We start from the raw sequence: 16,822 nt of genomic DNA on the forward strand, positions 1-16,822 counted from the left end.
CACACCTTGCTTTACAAGGAGGGCCTCAGGGGCACTCAGCTGGGCCAAGGAGAGTGGATGTCGAGGCCTGTGGTCAGGCTTCAGAGCTAAGCACAGCATCGGCTGCAGGAGGCAGCAAGGCACCCAGGCAGGTGTGCAGGACTCAGACCTGGGCTGGAGTGACTGCACAGTGATCATCTGAAGCTCTAAAGCCACGGAGAGGTGGCTGCATCTGGTGGAGGGTGTGTTAGAACTTTCCTCCCCTCTCTTTATCCCAGGAGCGTGGCGGCTGCTCCGCTGGACCCGTGTGTGTGGTGTGCTTCTGGGGGTCTGTCCAGGGAAACTGCCCGGGGTGGCCCCTCAGACACGCGGTGACACAGGCCAGTGAGGGAGTGGGGCTGTGGCTCACAGTTTCACCCCTGCCTGGGGTGGCCAGTGCCCTCCTGCCCTGCCTGCCCTCAGCAGGGCCCCTGGTAGAGCTGCCGCCTCTCCCATCCACGGGGTCTCAGAGGGCAGTTCTGTGTGCTCCAGACGAGGCTGCCGGAGCCCGTGGTGTAAACGGTGTTTAGGTGGCCTCCCAGGCGCTCCATTCAGGGAAAGTGGCCAGGCTCTGGGCAGCCTGGTGCCAGCAATCCCGTGGGTTCTGTGCCCAGGAAGCAGGTGGCCAAGTCCGTCCACATCCACACCTCGCTAGATGCTGTGCAACCACCTCTGGGGCCCTGGCCACAGCCCGTCTTAGGAGCGTGAGCTCTACATTTAGAGGGAGGCTGCTGTACACGGCTGGTGTGGGTCCCATTATTGAAGGAATTAAACCCAGCAAAGAACCCAGGGAGTAAACAGAACAGAATAACTTTATCCTCCCAGGATCCGGCACAAGGTCACAGGGAGGGCTACAGGCAGACCTTCCAGGCTCTCAGGGTGCAGAAACACCCCTGAATGGACTTTGTGTTGGTCGTTCAGTCCCATCTGATTCTTTGCAACCCCATGGACTTTAGCCTGCCAAGCTCTTTTGTCCGTGGGATTCTCCAGGCAAGAATATTCAAGTGGGTTGCCATGCCCTTCTCCAGGGGATCTTCCCAACACAGGGACCAAATCCACATATCCTGTGTTTCCTGCATTGCAGGCGGATTCTTTACCGTCTGAACTATCAGGAAATGAAGTGTGGGCATCAGATAAACGGACTCTTTAGAAATCGTGGGCTCTGCTGGACAGGCCCTTCCCCTCTGGGGTGGCCTACCAGGTAGAGAGGCAGTGTTCTGTGTCTGGTGGTGACCCTGTAGCTCTGGGCAGTCACCCACAACCGCTGTGCCTTTTCCCCGGCAGCTGTATGGAGCCACCCAGAGGCTGCAGCTGGCCCGGTCACAGCACGCCCAGCAGGTGCGGCAGCTGCGGGAGGAGATGGCACAGCTCGTGCCTGCAGGCCGCGTGGCCGAGCTGCAGCGGCTGCTGGAAGGGGAGCGGCGGGGGGCACGGCGGCTCCAGGAGGAGGCCCAGGTGAGTGGGGACCGGGCTCGGGGGCCAGCTGGGGGTGACGGGGAGGGTGAGTAGGCTCTCTGGTGCCAAGGGGAGGACGGCCCGACAGCCCATCCCACTATGTGGGATGTTTATGGAAGCCACGGGACCCGGCCTCCGCTGGGAGCTGGTGGGCATTGAGCGGCCGACCCTGAAGTTCCCCAGCCTGTTTTCTGGGCTGCGTGTGTCTGTAGCCAGCCACACATGTGACCTGCTCCCAGGCCTGAAAGGTGGTGATAGAAGGGCCACAAGAGAGGGGTGGGCAGGGCTAGCTCTTCGGGAGTGCAGCCAGGTGAAAGGTCCTGAGGTGGGCTGTGCTTGGCATGTTTAAAAGCAGCAAGGGGTGGGGGGTGCTGATTGGACAAGAGATCAGCACAGTGACAGCACGGACTTGGGGAGCCCTGCTGTGTGCCGGGCTCACATGTAGAAACAGAGTTGCTGCCTTAAAAGGGCAGCAGAACAGTGGCTAAGCGCATGCACTGCGGGGGACTGGATCTTGGCTCCACCACCTGAGCCAAGTGATTTAACTCTGTGCTTCCATTTCTTTCAACCTCAGTGGCAGTGGTTCCCACCTCAGAGCAGTCTCTCAGGCATCAGTGAGTGAGCACCTCAAAGTGCGACCCTGGGGAAGCACATTTGGGTCCTCAAAGTTCATGGGTCAGTGGGAGGGTGAGGAGGGGCAGAGGGCTAGGTGCCTTCCTGAGGAAGGAATTTGTGCAAGATTGGAAAGGTGGGTAAAGTCTGACATTTGTAAAACACAAATTCTAACGAAGAACAGCCTTATAGCACGTTGTGCTGGAGATAATCTGTGCTAGGACAGATTATTGACAAAGGAAATTTAGTCAGAGATCCTCTAGAAAGGCTACCATGTTTGGGGAAACTCAACTTTAAGTCATTTAGGATTAAAATCCTAGGACAAAGAGTCTCTTATCTGCTCACACTACAGTGAGAAATACAGCTTTGTGGCTTGTGAGACATTTCTAAGCATCCCTCCCTATGGATGAAAGGTTAGCCAGATACTCAGATTGTGTACACTTCAGCTGATTTCCATTCTAAAGTAAATAAGCCTGAGATGATTCTTTTAAAACGTACCATGTTGATCTCTGCTGTTGCTGCTGCTGCTAAGTTGCTTCAGTCGTGTCTGACTCTGTGCGACCCCATAGACAACAGCCCACCAGGCTGCCCCGTCCCTGGGAGTCTCCAGGCAAGAGTACTGGAGTGGGGTGCCACTGCCTTCCCGCGTGTTGATCTCTCACCTCCTCTTACTCAGGAAGTGCATGAGAAACAGCTGAAAGCAGCAGAAGAGCAGGTGGAGGAGGTGGAAATGATTTTGAAGAACATGGAAGTGCTCCTCCAAGAGAAAGTGGGTGAGCTGAAGGAACAGGTGAGTGATGGAGGCCTCCTTTGGGCATCCGGGTAGCTAATGAGGGAGACAGGACCCAAGAGAACCCTGCATCCTGCGGAAGTGCTGAGAAGGGGAGAGGAGGGCAGGGAGAGAGGGGAGAGAGGCCTTGCTGTCCTATGAGGTCCGCTTGGCGCTCCAGGAAGTGAAATGTGAGCATCTGTGGAAATACTTCTCTTCCACAGTGACCGAATGTGGTTTATCTGCAGCGCCCTGAGCCGCGGGTCCCCAGTTTGAGTCACTCCATGCAGGCTGCCCGCTCCAGACCCCCACTGCCCACCTGTGTAGCCCCTACCCTGCCGGCACCACCACCCTCCAACCTTTTCGGTCCCAGGGTCCTCACTTTCCTTCCCAGCCATCAGACTCCTGGTGACCCCCCTACCCCCCAGTCACTCTTGGTAAAACCTCAACCGCAAGTAAATCTTGAGGCTCCTACACGCTTGGCGGGGCGGGTAGGGGTGGACTGTCCCAGCTGCCGCCTTTCCCCCACACCCCTGTCTGGGGGACCCTTCCGCTCTGCCTCTGGCCCCCAGCCCCTCTCCCCTCCTCTCAGCTGTGACTTGGGCTTGGGTCCCCGTGAGACCAGAAGGTCCCAGAGAAACGGCCGTGCGCTCAGCTCGCCCAGCCCTGCTTCTGCCGCCCCCTCTCCTGTCTCCTCAGCACCGCCTTCTGGAGCCCCGGTCCTCCCAGCGAGTTCTCTGCTGCCATGACAGGGGCCCCTTCCGAGCTGTCTGCTCCCAGCCGCCTGCCCACCCAGGGGCCGGTCTCACTCTTCAGCACGGCCCTCCGTGCGGAGCAGAGCTCCCATCGCCCGCCCCGCGCCCCGACTTTTGGGCCTGACAGCTGGGCTCCTCTCTCCTCTGCCAGCCCCTCAGCAGCAACGGTCTTCCTTAGATACGTCGGAGCTGCCGGCCTGCCCCAGAGTAGACAGCGGCTTCCCCGGTGGCCCCAAGATTGTGCAGGACCTGGCCCCCTGCCCTCGGCCCCTCGCCCAGCCGGCGTGGCGGCTCTGCCGTCCTCACGGGCCTCCTGGCCGGTCCTGCCACCGCGCATGCACTGGCCTCTGCCTGGGAGGTGTGCGCCGGGCAGCCTCCCCCATGCCCCCATGCTTCCTTCAGGCCTCTCTGTGCACCTCAGGCTCAGCCGTGTGCCCCCCGCCTGGGTTCTCTGTTAACACGCCACCTGACCCTGCGTGCGCTGCTTCCTCCTCCCGTTAGAACACGTGCCTGTGGGAGCAGGGCCGTGGCCGGGCAGCACTGGCCCGCAGAGCTGCTCGGTGGCTACTTGAGTGTGTGAACTCAGCGCAGACTTTCAAAGCCCAAAGCCGGGACCTCTGCGTCTTTGCATCTTGACTAGTGTATCCTGTGTCCCTATCGCTGAAGCCCCTGTCAGTGTCGTGTGGGTGGCACCCAAGGTGCCTCTGTGCGTCTTGGCTGACATGGTGGGCCTGCAGAGCACACTGAGATAAGGCAATCATTTGGGTACTCTAGAAAGTTTCCTCATTGTCTTTTGCAGCCCTCCACATTTGGGTCTTCTTGTCTTCATTTCGTGATAAATCAATTTGTAGAAAGTTGGCTTAAATTTTCTCTACCACATAGTTCGTCATTTTCCTCTCTCATGCCAGGATAACAAAACCTGTCATTGCATCCAACATGTCTCTGATTTGTAAGGTTCCCCAAACTAGTCTGAACGTGTATGGAGGAATAGGAAGGGAGAGCTGGTGGCGTGGCGTGGCTGCGTTAGACATGCGGTACACTGTGGCTTTCTCCCCTCTCCAGTTTGAAAAGAACACCCGATCTGATCTGCTGCTCAAGGAGCTCTATGTGGAAAATGCTCACCTGGCAAAAGCACTTCAGGTCACTGAAGAGAAGCAACGAGGTGCCGAGAAAAAATCCCGATTCTTGGAAGAAAAAGTTAGAGCTCTCAACAAACTACTCAGCAAGATTGCTACAGCATCCCTCGCTGTGTAGACTGCTTTTCTTCCTGGAGTTCGTTTTGAAAGAACATCTTTAAAGTAAACCACTGTGACGCTGTAGCTTATTGTGGCTCGCTGGTGTATACCCCTGGATAGACGAGGATTGTGATCCTGTTTATCTCACAAGCATTTAATGAAGGTCTGTGTGCCAGATGCTGGGGAAACAGGTTGGAAAAGACTACTTTTTTTTTTTTTTCAGTGGTCCTTGGGTAACTTCCAGAGTTATATTCCAAATTTTGCTACTGACAAGCAAAACAGATTATGGGGTTCTCAGCAAGGTAAATGGTAAAATAAAGCAATTTTAATGTTGCACTTCTGACCTTGGCTACAGAGGTTCAAGTGCAAAGTCAGGGCTCTACTATTTAGTGCTATGGGTTTAGTCACTGGCATTCTCGTTGGTGGATCGATACAGACACTCCAGAAACGCTGCACTTTCTGAGACTTTCAGCTGGCGATAAGGGGTAGAGGAAGGAAGCCTTTTTGTCAGGGCCTGTTCCACCACGAGGGAGTTTAGACAGTGCTGGTATTTTAGGGCTGTGGACTCAGGGAGGATGGTATCCATTGTGAATGCAATCTTTTCCTCATTGAAATGTCGTCACACTGGAAAGTGTATGATATGGTTTTTTTTAAAAAAAGGAAAAAAGTATAGTTTTATATCCAAGATATACATAAAGTATGGTCATTTGATGTATCAGAATAAACTACTGTAATATGAAGTCACTGTATTTGCAATAAAATCCTTTTCTATTAAAACCGATTAACTTCTAAATGTTTTTTAAACTAAAATATTTCAAATATATAGAAAAATAGTTCTATAGGAAGCACTCATATGTGTTACACAAACGTGCAAAGGTATTAAGGTCATTGTTACAGCATCTTGGACAGAAGCCCAATCCCTGTTCTACTGCAGCCAACCTCTTTCCCCTTCCTGGTGGCAACCGCTTTCCTGAAGCTGCTGCACGGTCCCTCCCCTCCATCCGTCTGCACATTTATTTTACTTTACGTGCTTGAATGAGAAAAACCTTAAACCGCTGGAATGGATGGAAAGATCAGATCTGGGGTAGGAGGACTCAACAAGATAAAGTGGACTCTTCTCTCCATGCAACTATGGCTGTTTAACCTATGACAAAGGAGGCGAGGATGGACAGTGGAGAAAACCCTCTTCAGTAAGTGGTGCTGGGAAATCTGGACAGCCACAGTAAAAGAATGAAATTAGAACATTCTCTGATACCATACACAAAAATATACTCAAAATGGATCAAAGACCTAAATGGAAACTTTTGGAGGAAAGCATGGGCTGAACACTCTCTGAGGGAATTCTCTGGCAGTCCAAGGGTTAAGACTTGGCACTTTCACTGCTGTGGGCCTGAGTTCGATCCCTGATCAGGGAACTAGGATCCCACAAATCGCATGGCATAGCCAAAAAAAAGCACTCTGACATAAATTGCAGAACTATCCTTTTTGAACCATGTCTTTGTGTACTGAAAATAAAAATAAACAAATGGGACTTAATTATACTTAAAAGCTTCTGCACACCAAAGGAAACAAAAACAAAAAACTAACAGAGAGGGAAAGAATATCTGCAAAGGAAGCAACTGACAAAGGATTAATCTCCAAAATACACAAATGTAGTTCTATGTCAAAAAAATAAAAACCCAAAAACCTGATTTAGAAATGGGCAACACAAAAAAATAAAAAATAGAAATGGGCAGAAGACCTTAATAGACAGTTCTCCAAAGAAGATAGACAGATTGCCATGAAATGATGGCACATGAAATGATGGTCAGCATCACTAATTATCAGAGAAATGCATGACAGAACTGCAATGAGGTATCACATCACACTGGTCAGAATGGCCATCATCCAAAAGTCTACTAATAATAAAGGCTGGAGAGGGTGTAGAGAAAAGGAAACCCTCCTACAGTATTGGTAATATTGTAAATTGGTACAGCCACTTTGGAGAACAGTATGGAAATTCCTTAAAAAGCTGAAATATAATAGAACTACTGTATGATCCAGAAATCCCACTCTGGGGCATATATCTGGAGAAAACTATAATTCAAAAAGATACACATAGTCCAGTGTTCATTCCAAACTCCCTTCCCATCCAAGGTTGCCACAGCCCGTTGAGCAGAGTGCCCCATGCTGTGCAGTAGGAAAGACAATGGTTTTCAACCTTGGGTCCATCGCTTACTGTCTGAGTGGCTTTGGTGAGGTTACTTAAGCTTCCCCGAGGGGAGCAGCTACTCACCTTCTGCTGGAGGAACCAGGGAGATGGGTTCCCCTCTGTCCCCTCCCCAGCAGCACATTCCTTGGCCCTGGTCCAGTGGTACTGTGTTTCGTCCAGGCAGACGTGTTTAGGCCTGAGTTCTGCTCCTCTTCAGTCGAGAACCTTCATCATTAGCCTTCCTCTACTCACCACCCTGGGGTCTGGGGCCTGGTGCCCACCTGTCCCAGGCCCACTGCCTCCTGCCCACTCTCCAGAGCAGCCGGACCCCTCCTTCCTCCCCAGCCTTGCCTTGATTATACCTAGTGTCCACCCTTACTAGACTAGCATTCCACCTAGTGACAGCGCATCCCTGATTCTGCAGAAATAGTGATCATGCACAAATGAACAAGAGTAGTGACCGCTGCCGCGTGTACACTTAACAAAATGCCCCTTCACTCTCCGTGATAACCTCTAACACCCACAACTTCATAAAGTTGGATGAGACAATTGAGGCTGAGGGTTTAAACCTAATATTTGAGCTGGGATTTGCACACACACGGCCTGCCTGCCACCAAAATCTGACTCTTTCTGCTGCACCCTTGGTTTTTCTTTATCACTGTGGGGGTTAGTTTATATTAGTGCCAAATCAGTACTGGAACGGCCTTGCTGGGTGAGGGCTATCCCTCTCCCTCCCCAGGAAAACAGTCTAATTTGCAGGCTGAGATCACAGTAGACGGGAGATAGATCCATGGATCCGCAGAGAAATGGAGAAGATAAATTGGTTGAAATATCTGAGGCTCATTTAGGGGCAGCGCCAGAATAATAATTCAAAAGGATTCCAGCATCCCAAGCTTTGTCTTATCCACATACGACTATGATCTCTCTTCTCAAAGCTGAGGGCCCAGACATGGCCCTTGGGTTCTGCCCTGCTACAGATGTGGTTTATTTAAGCATCTGAATGCCAGCATCCCACTTTCCTTTAGACAGATTTCTTGTGCTCTGACAGCTTCAGAAAGTAACCAGGGAGCAGATGTGGACAGAGCAGGCCAAGGACTGCTTGGAGCTGCCGGCTGCACTTGCTTCGATCCTGGAGAAATAATTCTCCCATCCCTCAGCCTCATTCATGGGCTGAAAACAGCCCCAGGGCCCATCCATGTCCGTGATAACGAATCCTCTCTCTCCACCCCACACACACCCAGGTTCAGACCTGGGCCAATTTCACCACCTTTCAGGTTGGCTGTTGCCTGTCCTGCGGTATCAGAAATGAGAGGTTGACACTATACTGTGAGTTTGGATCGGAATGTGCTCTTGAGCAAATGTGTGTTTCCTGCTTCTTCCCAGCCTCAGCCACTACCTGGGAAGAGAGGAAAAGCTCATTGCTCTTTCCTGGGAGCCAGGCTGAGGCAGGTTGAGCATCCGCTCCAGCTGTTCTCCACACCTGAGATACATTTAATCAGAGCAGTGTGTCAGCCGCACAGACACAGGGCAGGAGTCCCCTCCCTACCGGGAAGTGACTACAGCCCGTGACTGCATACACGTCAACTCGCCCCCCTCCCCATCTGTGGGGACAGATCAGGGACTGAAGCTCTTGAGCTCTTTTTCCCTCCAGTGAGGATCCAGCCCGTGGCCTCACCATGTGATGTTTATACCCTGGTAACATCACTGGCAGCTTTCTCTGAACCTTACCATCTAGCACCCGTGACTTGAAGTGCTGAGAGCTCTCCCCCTTCACTCGTAGGCAAGCCATTTGATTTCGGCTCCTCTCGACTCCTGTGGCAGAGAGATCAACTCCAGAGTGAGGGAGCAGAATCTAGGCTGTGGTGAGGAGAAGAGAGTGAGGCTGGGAAGCTCCTTCAGGGTGTTCGGTTGTGGGCTGAGCACCGTTGAGGCTGCAGGTGAAGGGGGCAGCATAGTTGAGGGAGAGGTGTTTTTTTTTGTTTTTAATTTATTTTTAGCTGAAGGATAATTGCTTTACAGTATTGTGTTGGTTTCTGCCAAACATCACCATGAATCAGCCACAGGACAGAGGGCTTTTTTCTTTTAAAGATGGCAGCCATCCTGGTCAAAGCCTCTTGGTCCCTGCTTTTCCTACTATCAGACTCTGTTTTCCCAAGTAGACTAGTTTCCCCATTGGCTCAGTTGGTAAAGAATCCACCTGTGATGCAGGAGACCCTAGGTCGATTCCTGGGTCAGGAAGACCCACTGGAGAAGTGATTGGCTACGCACTCCAGTATTCTTGGGATTCCTTGGTGCTCAGCTGGTAAAGAATCTGCCTGCACTGCAAGAGACCAAGGTTCTATCTCTGGGTTGGGAAGATCCCCTGGAGAAGGGAAAAGCTACACCCTCCAATATTCTGGCCTAGAGAATTCCGTGGACTATATAGTGCATGGCATAGTAGAGTCGGACACGACTGAGCGACTATCACTTTCATTTTTCATGCTTTTCATAAATGGCCTTTATTATATTGAGGAAATCTCTATTTTATTGAATTTTTTTATCATGAACGGGTTTTGAATTTTGTCAAGTGTTTTTTATGCATAGTCTTACTTTCAATTCTTACTTGAATGTTGGTAGAATTGAGCTTTGAATCCATTTGGTCCTAAGCTTTTAACATTTGGGATTTTTTTTTTAATTAATATTTGAATCTCCTTATTTGTTACTGGAGTGTTGAGTTTTTCTATTTTTTCTTGTTTTAGTCTTGACAGGGTGTATGTTTCTCAGAATTTATCTATTTTCTAGGTTTTCCAATTTGTAATAGTTCATCAATAATAATGGCCCCTTATGATTATGCTTCTTTACTTCTGAGGTATCTGTTGTAATGTCGCTTTCCTTTCTGTGTTTATTTCAGTTTCCTCTCTTTCCTTCTTACCTTAGGTAAGGGCTTGTTGATATTGTTTGTTTCTTTCAAAAAATGCACTTCCAGTACTGGGCATTCTGGCACACGGGCAATGTGTTTAGAGGTGTCCCTTAGCAACGATCATTCTGGGATGGAAGATTCCAAACCGTTGAGCTTCCCAGCTGGGAGGTTGTGGCGGGACGGCTCTGGCTTACCTGTAGTGTTTGTGTTGGGTTTAGGGGACTGTGAAGAGCCGAGGGGGAGGTGAGGTGTGTTTGGAGCCCATAGGCTCTGCGATGAAGAAGATTTTTGACCTCAGGAGTAAGAAGGGCAAGTCGCCCTTAGGCTCCTTCACCATCCTGGGGAGAGACAGAGGTCATCATAGAACCAGCTTCCAGCCCGGGTACCACATCCGAGACAGGGACCTCGGAAAGATCCACAAAGCTGCCAGTGTAGGCAACGTAGCCAAAGTGCAGCAGGTTCTGCTGCTCGGAAAGAATGGCCTGGACGACAAGGACAAGATGAACAGGTAAGCGGGGAGGAAGGGCCTGGCAGGGGTCCCTCCTGTGAGTTTCCCCTCCAAGGCTCGCAGACACTTTTGTAGGATCCAGCACCCCAGACTTGATAGGCTGCAAAAGCCTTAGCTGGTTTAGGACCCGCTTATAATTCCCCTTATAGAGCACTTTACTGGTCGTTTTAAAGTGATTTAACTGAATATCAGTAATCACAGAACAGAAATAAAACATGAATAGCATCTTTTTTTCCTTCTTCTTCCTCCTCCTCTTCATTTGTTGTTATACATGTGTTAACATAATCTACTCATGAATAGGAGAAGGCAATGGCACCCCACTCCAGTATCCTTCCCTGGAAAACCCCATGGACGGAGGAGCCTGGTAGGCTGCAGTCCATGGGGTCGCTAAGAGTCGGACATGACTGAGCAACTTCAATTTCAGTTTCACTTTTCACTTTCATGCATTGGAGAAGGAAATGGCAACCCACTCCAGTGTTCTTGCCTGGAGAATCCCAGGGATGGGGGAACCTGGTGGGCTGCCATCTATGGGATCGCACAGAGTTGGACATGACTGAAGCAACTTAGCAGCAGCAACAGCAAGAGCTCTCAAGTTCTATAGCCCTCAAGAAATTTTCTGGAACTCCCTGGCTCTCACATTGTTTTTCTCATGTGATTTATGAAAACTCTTCTTCCCATGGATCGTCCATTGGGGATATTGGCAGTGAAAAGATTTTTGATGTTGTCAGCATCTTATTTTTAATGTACACATTTTTATACCATAATGTTATATATTACAAAAAAACTGCATAGTAAGAAAAATAATCCCCAGGTCAACTTCTGGGTTAAAAATTCTTCAGCTACAATTCAATATCCATTTTATATCAGTGTACACTTATGTGCATATGCTCTTTGCTGAAGGACCTTAGAAGACAGCTTTGAAGTAGGAAGCTGGCTGTGTCCTTGAATAGGAGGACATTTTCTTAGGATATATGGTCTTTCCATATTTAAACCAATAAACATATCGTGATTTTAAAGATTTTGGGTTACACCTGCTGTCTTTAACTGTTGTGATGAACTTAAAAGTTTTGTGTAGTAGGCAAAGATTTGCCCCTTTAGATATCAAAATTTGCTGGGTGACATTTTCTATTAGGAAAGATAAATTATGTGTAGATGGTGGAGAAATAACCTGGTAACTATTTAGAAAAAAGTAACTAGATTTTTATCTCCCCAGCAAGTTTCAGATGGAGTATGGATGAAAAATTTTAAATACATTGGTTTAAATATGGTACAGGGTGAGAAAAGTACCAGAAGAAAACTGAAATTCCTATCTATACATTTTCTTTTTTCCCTAGTTCTACTGTTTATTAACTTTAATATTTTTTTAATTAGATGGTAATTGCTTTACAATGTTGTGTTGGTTTCTGCTGTACAGCATCATAAATCAATTGTAAGTATACATATATCCCATCCCAGAGACCTTTCTAAGAATGATTTCGAAGGCAACAATTCTGGAGTTTCCTGGGTTTCGCCTACCCCCTGCCAAAAAAAAAAAAGAAGAAAAGAAATCTGAAAGTTGATTTAGCAACCCCCAAATTTAAAAATCTCTGTAGATCAAGCTGTCTGTCTGTAGGGAAGTTGGATGAGCAGACAGGATTTGTCTTTCTGGCACTAATAGGAATGCGGCACAGATAAAAATAATTTGTCATTTTAATTTAATTTAGAATTTAATTTAATTCTAATTTAGAATTTTTTGTGAGGATTGGTATCCTGTGACACTTTCAGCCTTTTCAGAAGTCAAGGGAATCTTGGGAATTTCCTGGCTGTCCAGTGGTTAAGACTCACTGCTCTGGGGCCAGGGTTGCATCTCTGGTGAGGGAACTAAAATCCTGCAAGCTACAACGATATATTGTACATCATGGGGAATATAGCTAATATTTTATAGTCCCTTTAAATGCAGTAGTGGGTCATTGTGTTGTGCACCTGTATTTTGTAATAATATATAACATACATCATCTCTAAAGCAAACTTAGACGAAAACACCTCATGGGAATTAGACCAACAGGAAAAAAGAGAAATGAACAAACGAAAATGCTATAATTTATAGCTGCAAAGACTGTGAATTATAAATTATATTCCAATGTCAGAGATGTTAAAATGTGAGGAAATGAGCATGTTAGAATCATCGAAGTACAATGTTGTCTCCAATCCTCAAAACATATCTGCAAAGGAGGTATAATATCCTTTGACTTCATTCGTATGTTGTCCTTGTAAGATAGTAGTAATAGTAGTAAATATAATAATACAATCTAACAATTACTAGCTGTTATCTGTGCGAGGAATGGTTCTAAACACTGTGTGTGGATCTCATTTAAGCATCGCAGCAGTGTCCTGTGAGATAACTACTACTCTCTCTCCATTTTGTGGGTGAGGAAATTGAGGTACAGAGAGGGTGAGCAACAGCTAATAAGTGACAAAGTCAAATTTAAACCCAAGTTGAGCTGAATCTCAAGGTCTCACACATTCTATTCAAGTAGACTGTTCTTTCTTTACTGTGTAAGAGGAGTTAAACTAATATGTGCTGTTCTTTCTCCAGAAGAAAATGAAATATTTGTTTCAGAGGGATAGGAGTACTATACAATTGAGTGTTTTCAATCACACAAACAGTTATTTGTTTTGAAACAGTAACACTACAGTTTCCTAAAAACTTGTCTTGCTTTCATAGGACTGCGCTCCACTTGGCCTGTGCCTATGGCCATTCAGCGGTGGTCGCTCTCCTCCTGGAGAGAAAATGCCTGCTTAACCTCTGTGACAGCGAAAACAAGACTGCGCTGATGAAGGTATGGGGCAGCGAACCATGTCCACATGAGATGGATGAGATTTAACTACTGAGAGTAAACGAATTTATCTCATTGAAATATAGGGAACGGGTGAAGCTTGTGGACTATTTATTTTGAATTCCTAGAATTCACACTCTTGTTTCTTGGCACAACACTGACAGGCCGTAGAATGCCAAGAAGAGGAGTGTGCGACTCTTCTGCTGGAGCATGGTGCCGACCCAAATGTCGTGGATGTCAATGGCAACACCGCTCTCCACTATGCTGTCTTTTGCCAGAATATATCACTCGCAGCAAAGCTGCTTTCCTATAACGCCAATATAGAAGCCAGGAACAAGGTAGAGCTCAACTAACTTTATTGACAAAATATTTGCAAACCATTTTTCTAAACCAGAAGTGTTTTATTAATAACAGTATGTAAATACGTAGACTGAGTAGTGTCCAGCAGGCCCTGTTACCGTGGAAACAACTCCAAAGCCAAGTCAGGGTGGGTGAAGTGATGTGATGGGTGGCTGCTTCCAGGGGCTAGGGAATGGATGCAGCTGCTGGGGGAGGGGAGGGGGTAGGAGGAAGGAGAACCAGTGCCCAGCAAGGGGAGCTGGGGAGTGCAAGTGGGCCTGGGAGGCAGCAAGCCTGGAGCCCTGAGCCCTCCAGGACCCCGGTTCTGAGATCCGGTCACATGGGTCAGGTCATGTTTGACACCCAGCAAGGGTGTTCACTTGTGCTGGTGACCACTTGGTTCGCCAGGTACAAGTGGGTCTCCCACACTCAATCCTGGGGGACTGCTCGGCAGGGTTGCAGCTGAGTGTGGGCAGCTGATGATGGTGAAGCTGCCCCTCCTGCTCTTTCTCCTGCGGCTGCAGCCTCGCCAGGAGCTGCAGAGAGAGCTTCCCCACTCTCACAGGTGGGCTCAGTGTTCCTTGTTTGGAAGCTCCAGCCTTCTCTGAGTGAAAATATTTTGAAAGCACTTGATTGTCTAAGATGTCACTTTAAATCACGATATTGCTCAAGAAGCATTAGAGAGTAAAGCATTCATTTTTGTGTTGATGGCAGATATTTGTGATAACACTGCACTTGTTAAAGGTAAAACTTTTTCCAAGTATTTTTCCCTTACTGAAAAAAAAAAATTTTTTTTCTGATTAGTCTAAAATAACACAGTAAAGCAAAATTTGCCTTGGAAATAGACTTTGTCTTAAAACTCAAACAAGCATTTGACAACATAATAGAAATCTTACTGCTGTTAACAAATTCCAATTTTATGAAAAAATGATTTATATAAAAATGATTTCTCTCTCATTGCCCAAGGCTTCTGAGGCTAAAAGGAAAGGCAAAGGAGCGAGCAGGTGAAGAATGCAGATCAAGTTGGAATTTTGGCATTAGCGTATACCAAGAAAGAGGGTTTTTAAAAAATATTTATTTGGCTGTGCTAGGTCTTCGTTTCAGCATGCAGGATCTAGTCCCCTGACCAGGGATCGAACCCAGACCCCCTACACTCTGAGCACTGAGACTCAGCCACTGGACCACCACAGAAGTCCCAAAGTTTTGGGGGGTTTTTTTTACCCCCCTTCAGTTTATATATTTTGGTAAGGTGCTTTTCAGTTTGAGGGATAATAGTTGTTATTTTGAGAAAGAGATTGAGTGAATTGGAGACTTGCCTAGATACCAATTTTAGGAAGACTTTGCAGAAATCAGATCAGCAGTGAACAGGTGGTGATTAAGTTGGAAAGAAAAGAGAAGAACAAATATTTAACAGAAATATTATCCTATTCTGGCAGAAACAGCCAGTTAGATAAGAGTCTGGACTCTGCTCTCAATCTAGAAGGTCTTGATGGAAAGTAAGGGGTTTATAAACAATGAGATCAGGTTGCCTTTTGTGTTTATTAGTCCCTATTCTACCATTATTTACCCAGGAAAATTTAATTCTGTTTTGATGACTCTTACCTCTTATACTTTTCTTTTTTCTTCAAATCCTCAAGTAAGAGAAGGAATTGGCCATGTGGGTGAGAGATGAGACTGGAATGTTTGCTGCGCTGATTCTCAGCTAGATTGTGCTGGTGAAAACCACAATCACTTGGGAAAGTTTATAAAAAAAATTTACAAGCCTAGGCTGTTCCCTGAAGATTTTGATGAAATAAATCAAGAAAGGCCTGGACATGTGTATTTAGAAATATTTCCTTGAGATTCTGATACTATCCTTGGTAAAGAACTATGGAGTGATTAAGGATAATTTCTACGTGCACCTATCTCAAAAATAAGTAGTCTATAGAAGAGTTGGAGTTTGATCAGTGCTAGCTAGCTACTTCCATCAGCTAGCAATATTAGTCAGACTTTTTCCTCTGCCTCTGTGACTGAGAAGTTAAAAGGAAGATTTTTGGCAACATCTATTGGCTTGAATAATATAACTCCTTTTTCTTCCAAACACTAATTATTCAGTGACACTCCAAGAGTCTTTAGAAATTTGCCCCATGGCGAAGTAACTTCATCTGTAGAGTCTGACCCTTTAAGAATTTTACACCTTCTGTTATCAACCAGGTCATTAGGTCAACAGATGTTTGTTACCAACAGTGTTTTCCTGACTGCAGTAATAGAAACTCATGAGCCTTCTTTTGGTGTCAGCAGGACAGACTCTTGCAGTGTGTCTGTTAGATTTGCTGAGCCCTGGCATAAGCAAGATGACAGCTTTAAACTTCAAAACCCATGAAGTTAGTACAGATGGGGATTCTTTTAATAATTTAGTTTCAGCAGTCTTAGGAACTCATTATCCATTTGGTTAATAATCTGGGAGAATTCTAGAAATAGATTGTCATTTTAACAAGCAGTGGAAACATTCTTAAAGTGGGAATTTTGAGTCTTGTGTTTTAAATTTATTTTAATAAAATTATGAATCAACAGCAATTTTATTACATATTGAGACCCACTTTTCTCATGAAACGCATGAAACTAAAGAAAGGAAAGCTTTCACATACAAATATTTGCTTTATACCCACCTGTTTGGAAACAGCAAAATGTGAAACCACAAGTGGGCTACAGACCAAATGTGATCCTTGGGTATGTTTAGCTTACCTCCCTCCACAAACTGAGTCAGCATCTAAATTTTAGCAAACTCATGTAGAAGTCTGCATTTCAGACTTCTCAGAGAACTAAATCTGGTCCCCCTTGAGCCCATCCTACTGTTTGGCCTGCATGTGGAGGCCTCCCTTTCAGTATGGGGTGTGTGTTTGCAGGTTTGCCAGCCTCACCTGGCTTTTTCACTTACTCAGGTCACCAGCTTTCCCTCCATAAGCATTTGAGTTTTCAATTCTTGTTTTATAGTTTTTTTTTATAACTATTTCAAGATTTTAAATACAGCCTAATTAATCTATAATTGATTTCATATTTTAAAAGAATCTCTTAAGGATGGGATTGAGTTTTTCAAGTTAGAATTTTCAAGTTGGTTGTGGCAGTATCACACTGAATGAGTCTCCCAAACACACAGGATTATGAGAGAGAGCACAGGGAGTGTTCACGGAAAAGCAACTCCCCGAGAAAACGCTAAGTGCATATTTATTGGAAACTTACCTTGTA

The 16,822-nt window shown here is 46.7% G+C and overlaps 2 protein-coding genes across 6 annotated transcripts in view; both read left to right on the forward strand.

Annotated features, from left to right (window-relative positions):
- Positions 1-5,625, forward strand: part of NINL (ninein like) — a 98,768-nt gene extending 93,143 nt beyond the window's left edge. For all 5 annotated transcript variants that reach the window (XM_069547139.1, XM_069547141.1, XM_069547142.1 and 2 more), the window contains 3 exons: positions 1,303-1,473; positions 2,762-2,875; positions 4,672-5,625. In XM_069547139.1, the coding sequence (XP_069403240.1) occupies positions 1,303-1,473; positions 2,762-2,875; positions 4,672-4,863 (477 nt within the window). In that variant the 3' untranslated portion in view covers positions 4,864-5,625. The remainder of the gene's footprint in view (positions 1-1,302; positions 1,474-2,761; positions 2,876-4,671) is intronic.
- A 5,265-nt stretch (positions 5,626-10,890) lies between these two features.
- Positions 10,891-16,822, forward strand: part of LOC138417303 (ankyrin repeat domain-containing protein 26-like) — a 78,061-nt gene continuing 72,129 nt past the window's right edge. The window contains exons 1-3 of the mRNA XM_069547146.1: positions 10,891-11,871; positions 13,147-13,261; positions 13,423-13,596. Coding sequence (XP_069403247.1) covers positions 11,831-11,871; positions 13,147-13,261; positions 13,423-13,596 — 330 coding nt within the window. The 5' untranslated portion in view covers positions 10,891-11,830. The remainder of the gene's footprint in view (positions 11,872-13,146; positions 13,262-13,422; positions 13,597-16,822) is intronic.

The sequence above is a fragment of the Ovis canadensis genome, chromosome 13 (genome assembly GCF_042477335.2).
Source record: "Ovis canadensis isolate MfBH-ARS-UI-01 breed Bighorn chromosome 13, ARS-UI_OviCan_v2, whole genome shotgun sequence".
Taxonomy (NCBI): Eukaryota; Metazoa; Chordata; class Mammalia; order Artiodactyla; family Bovidae; genus Ovis; species Ovis canadensis.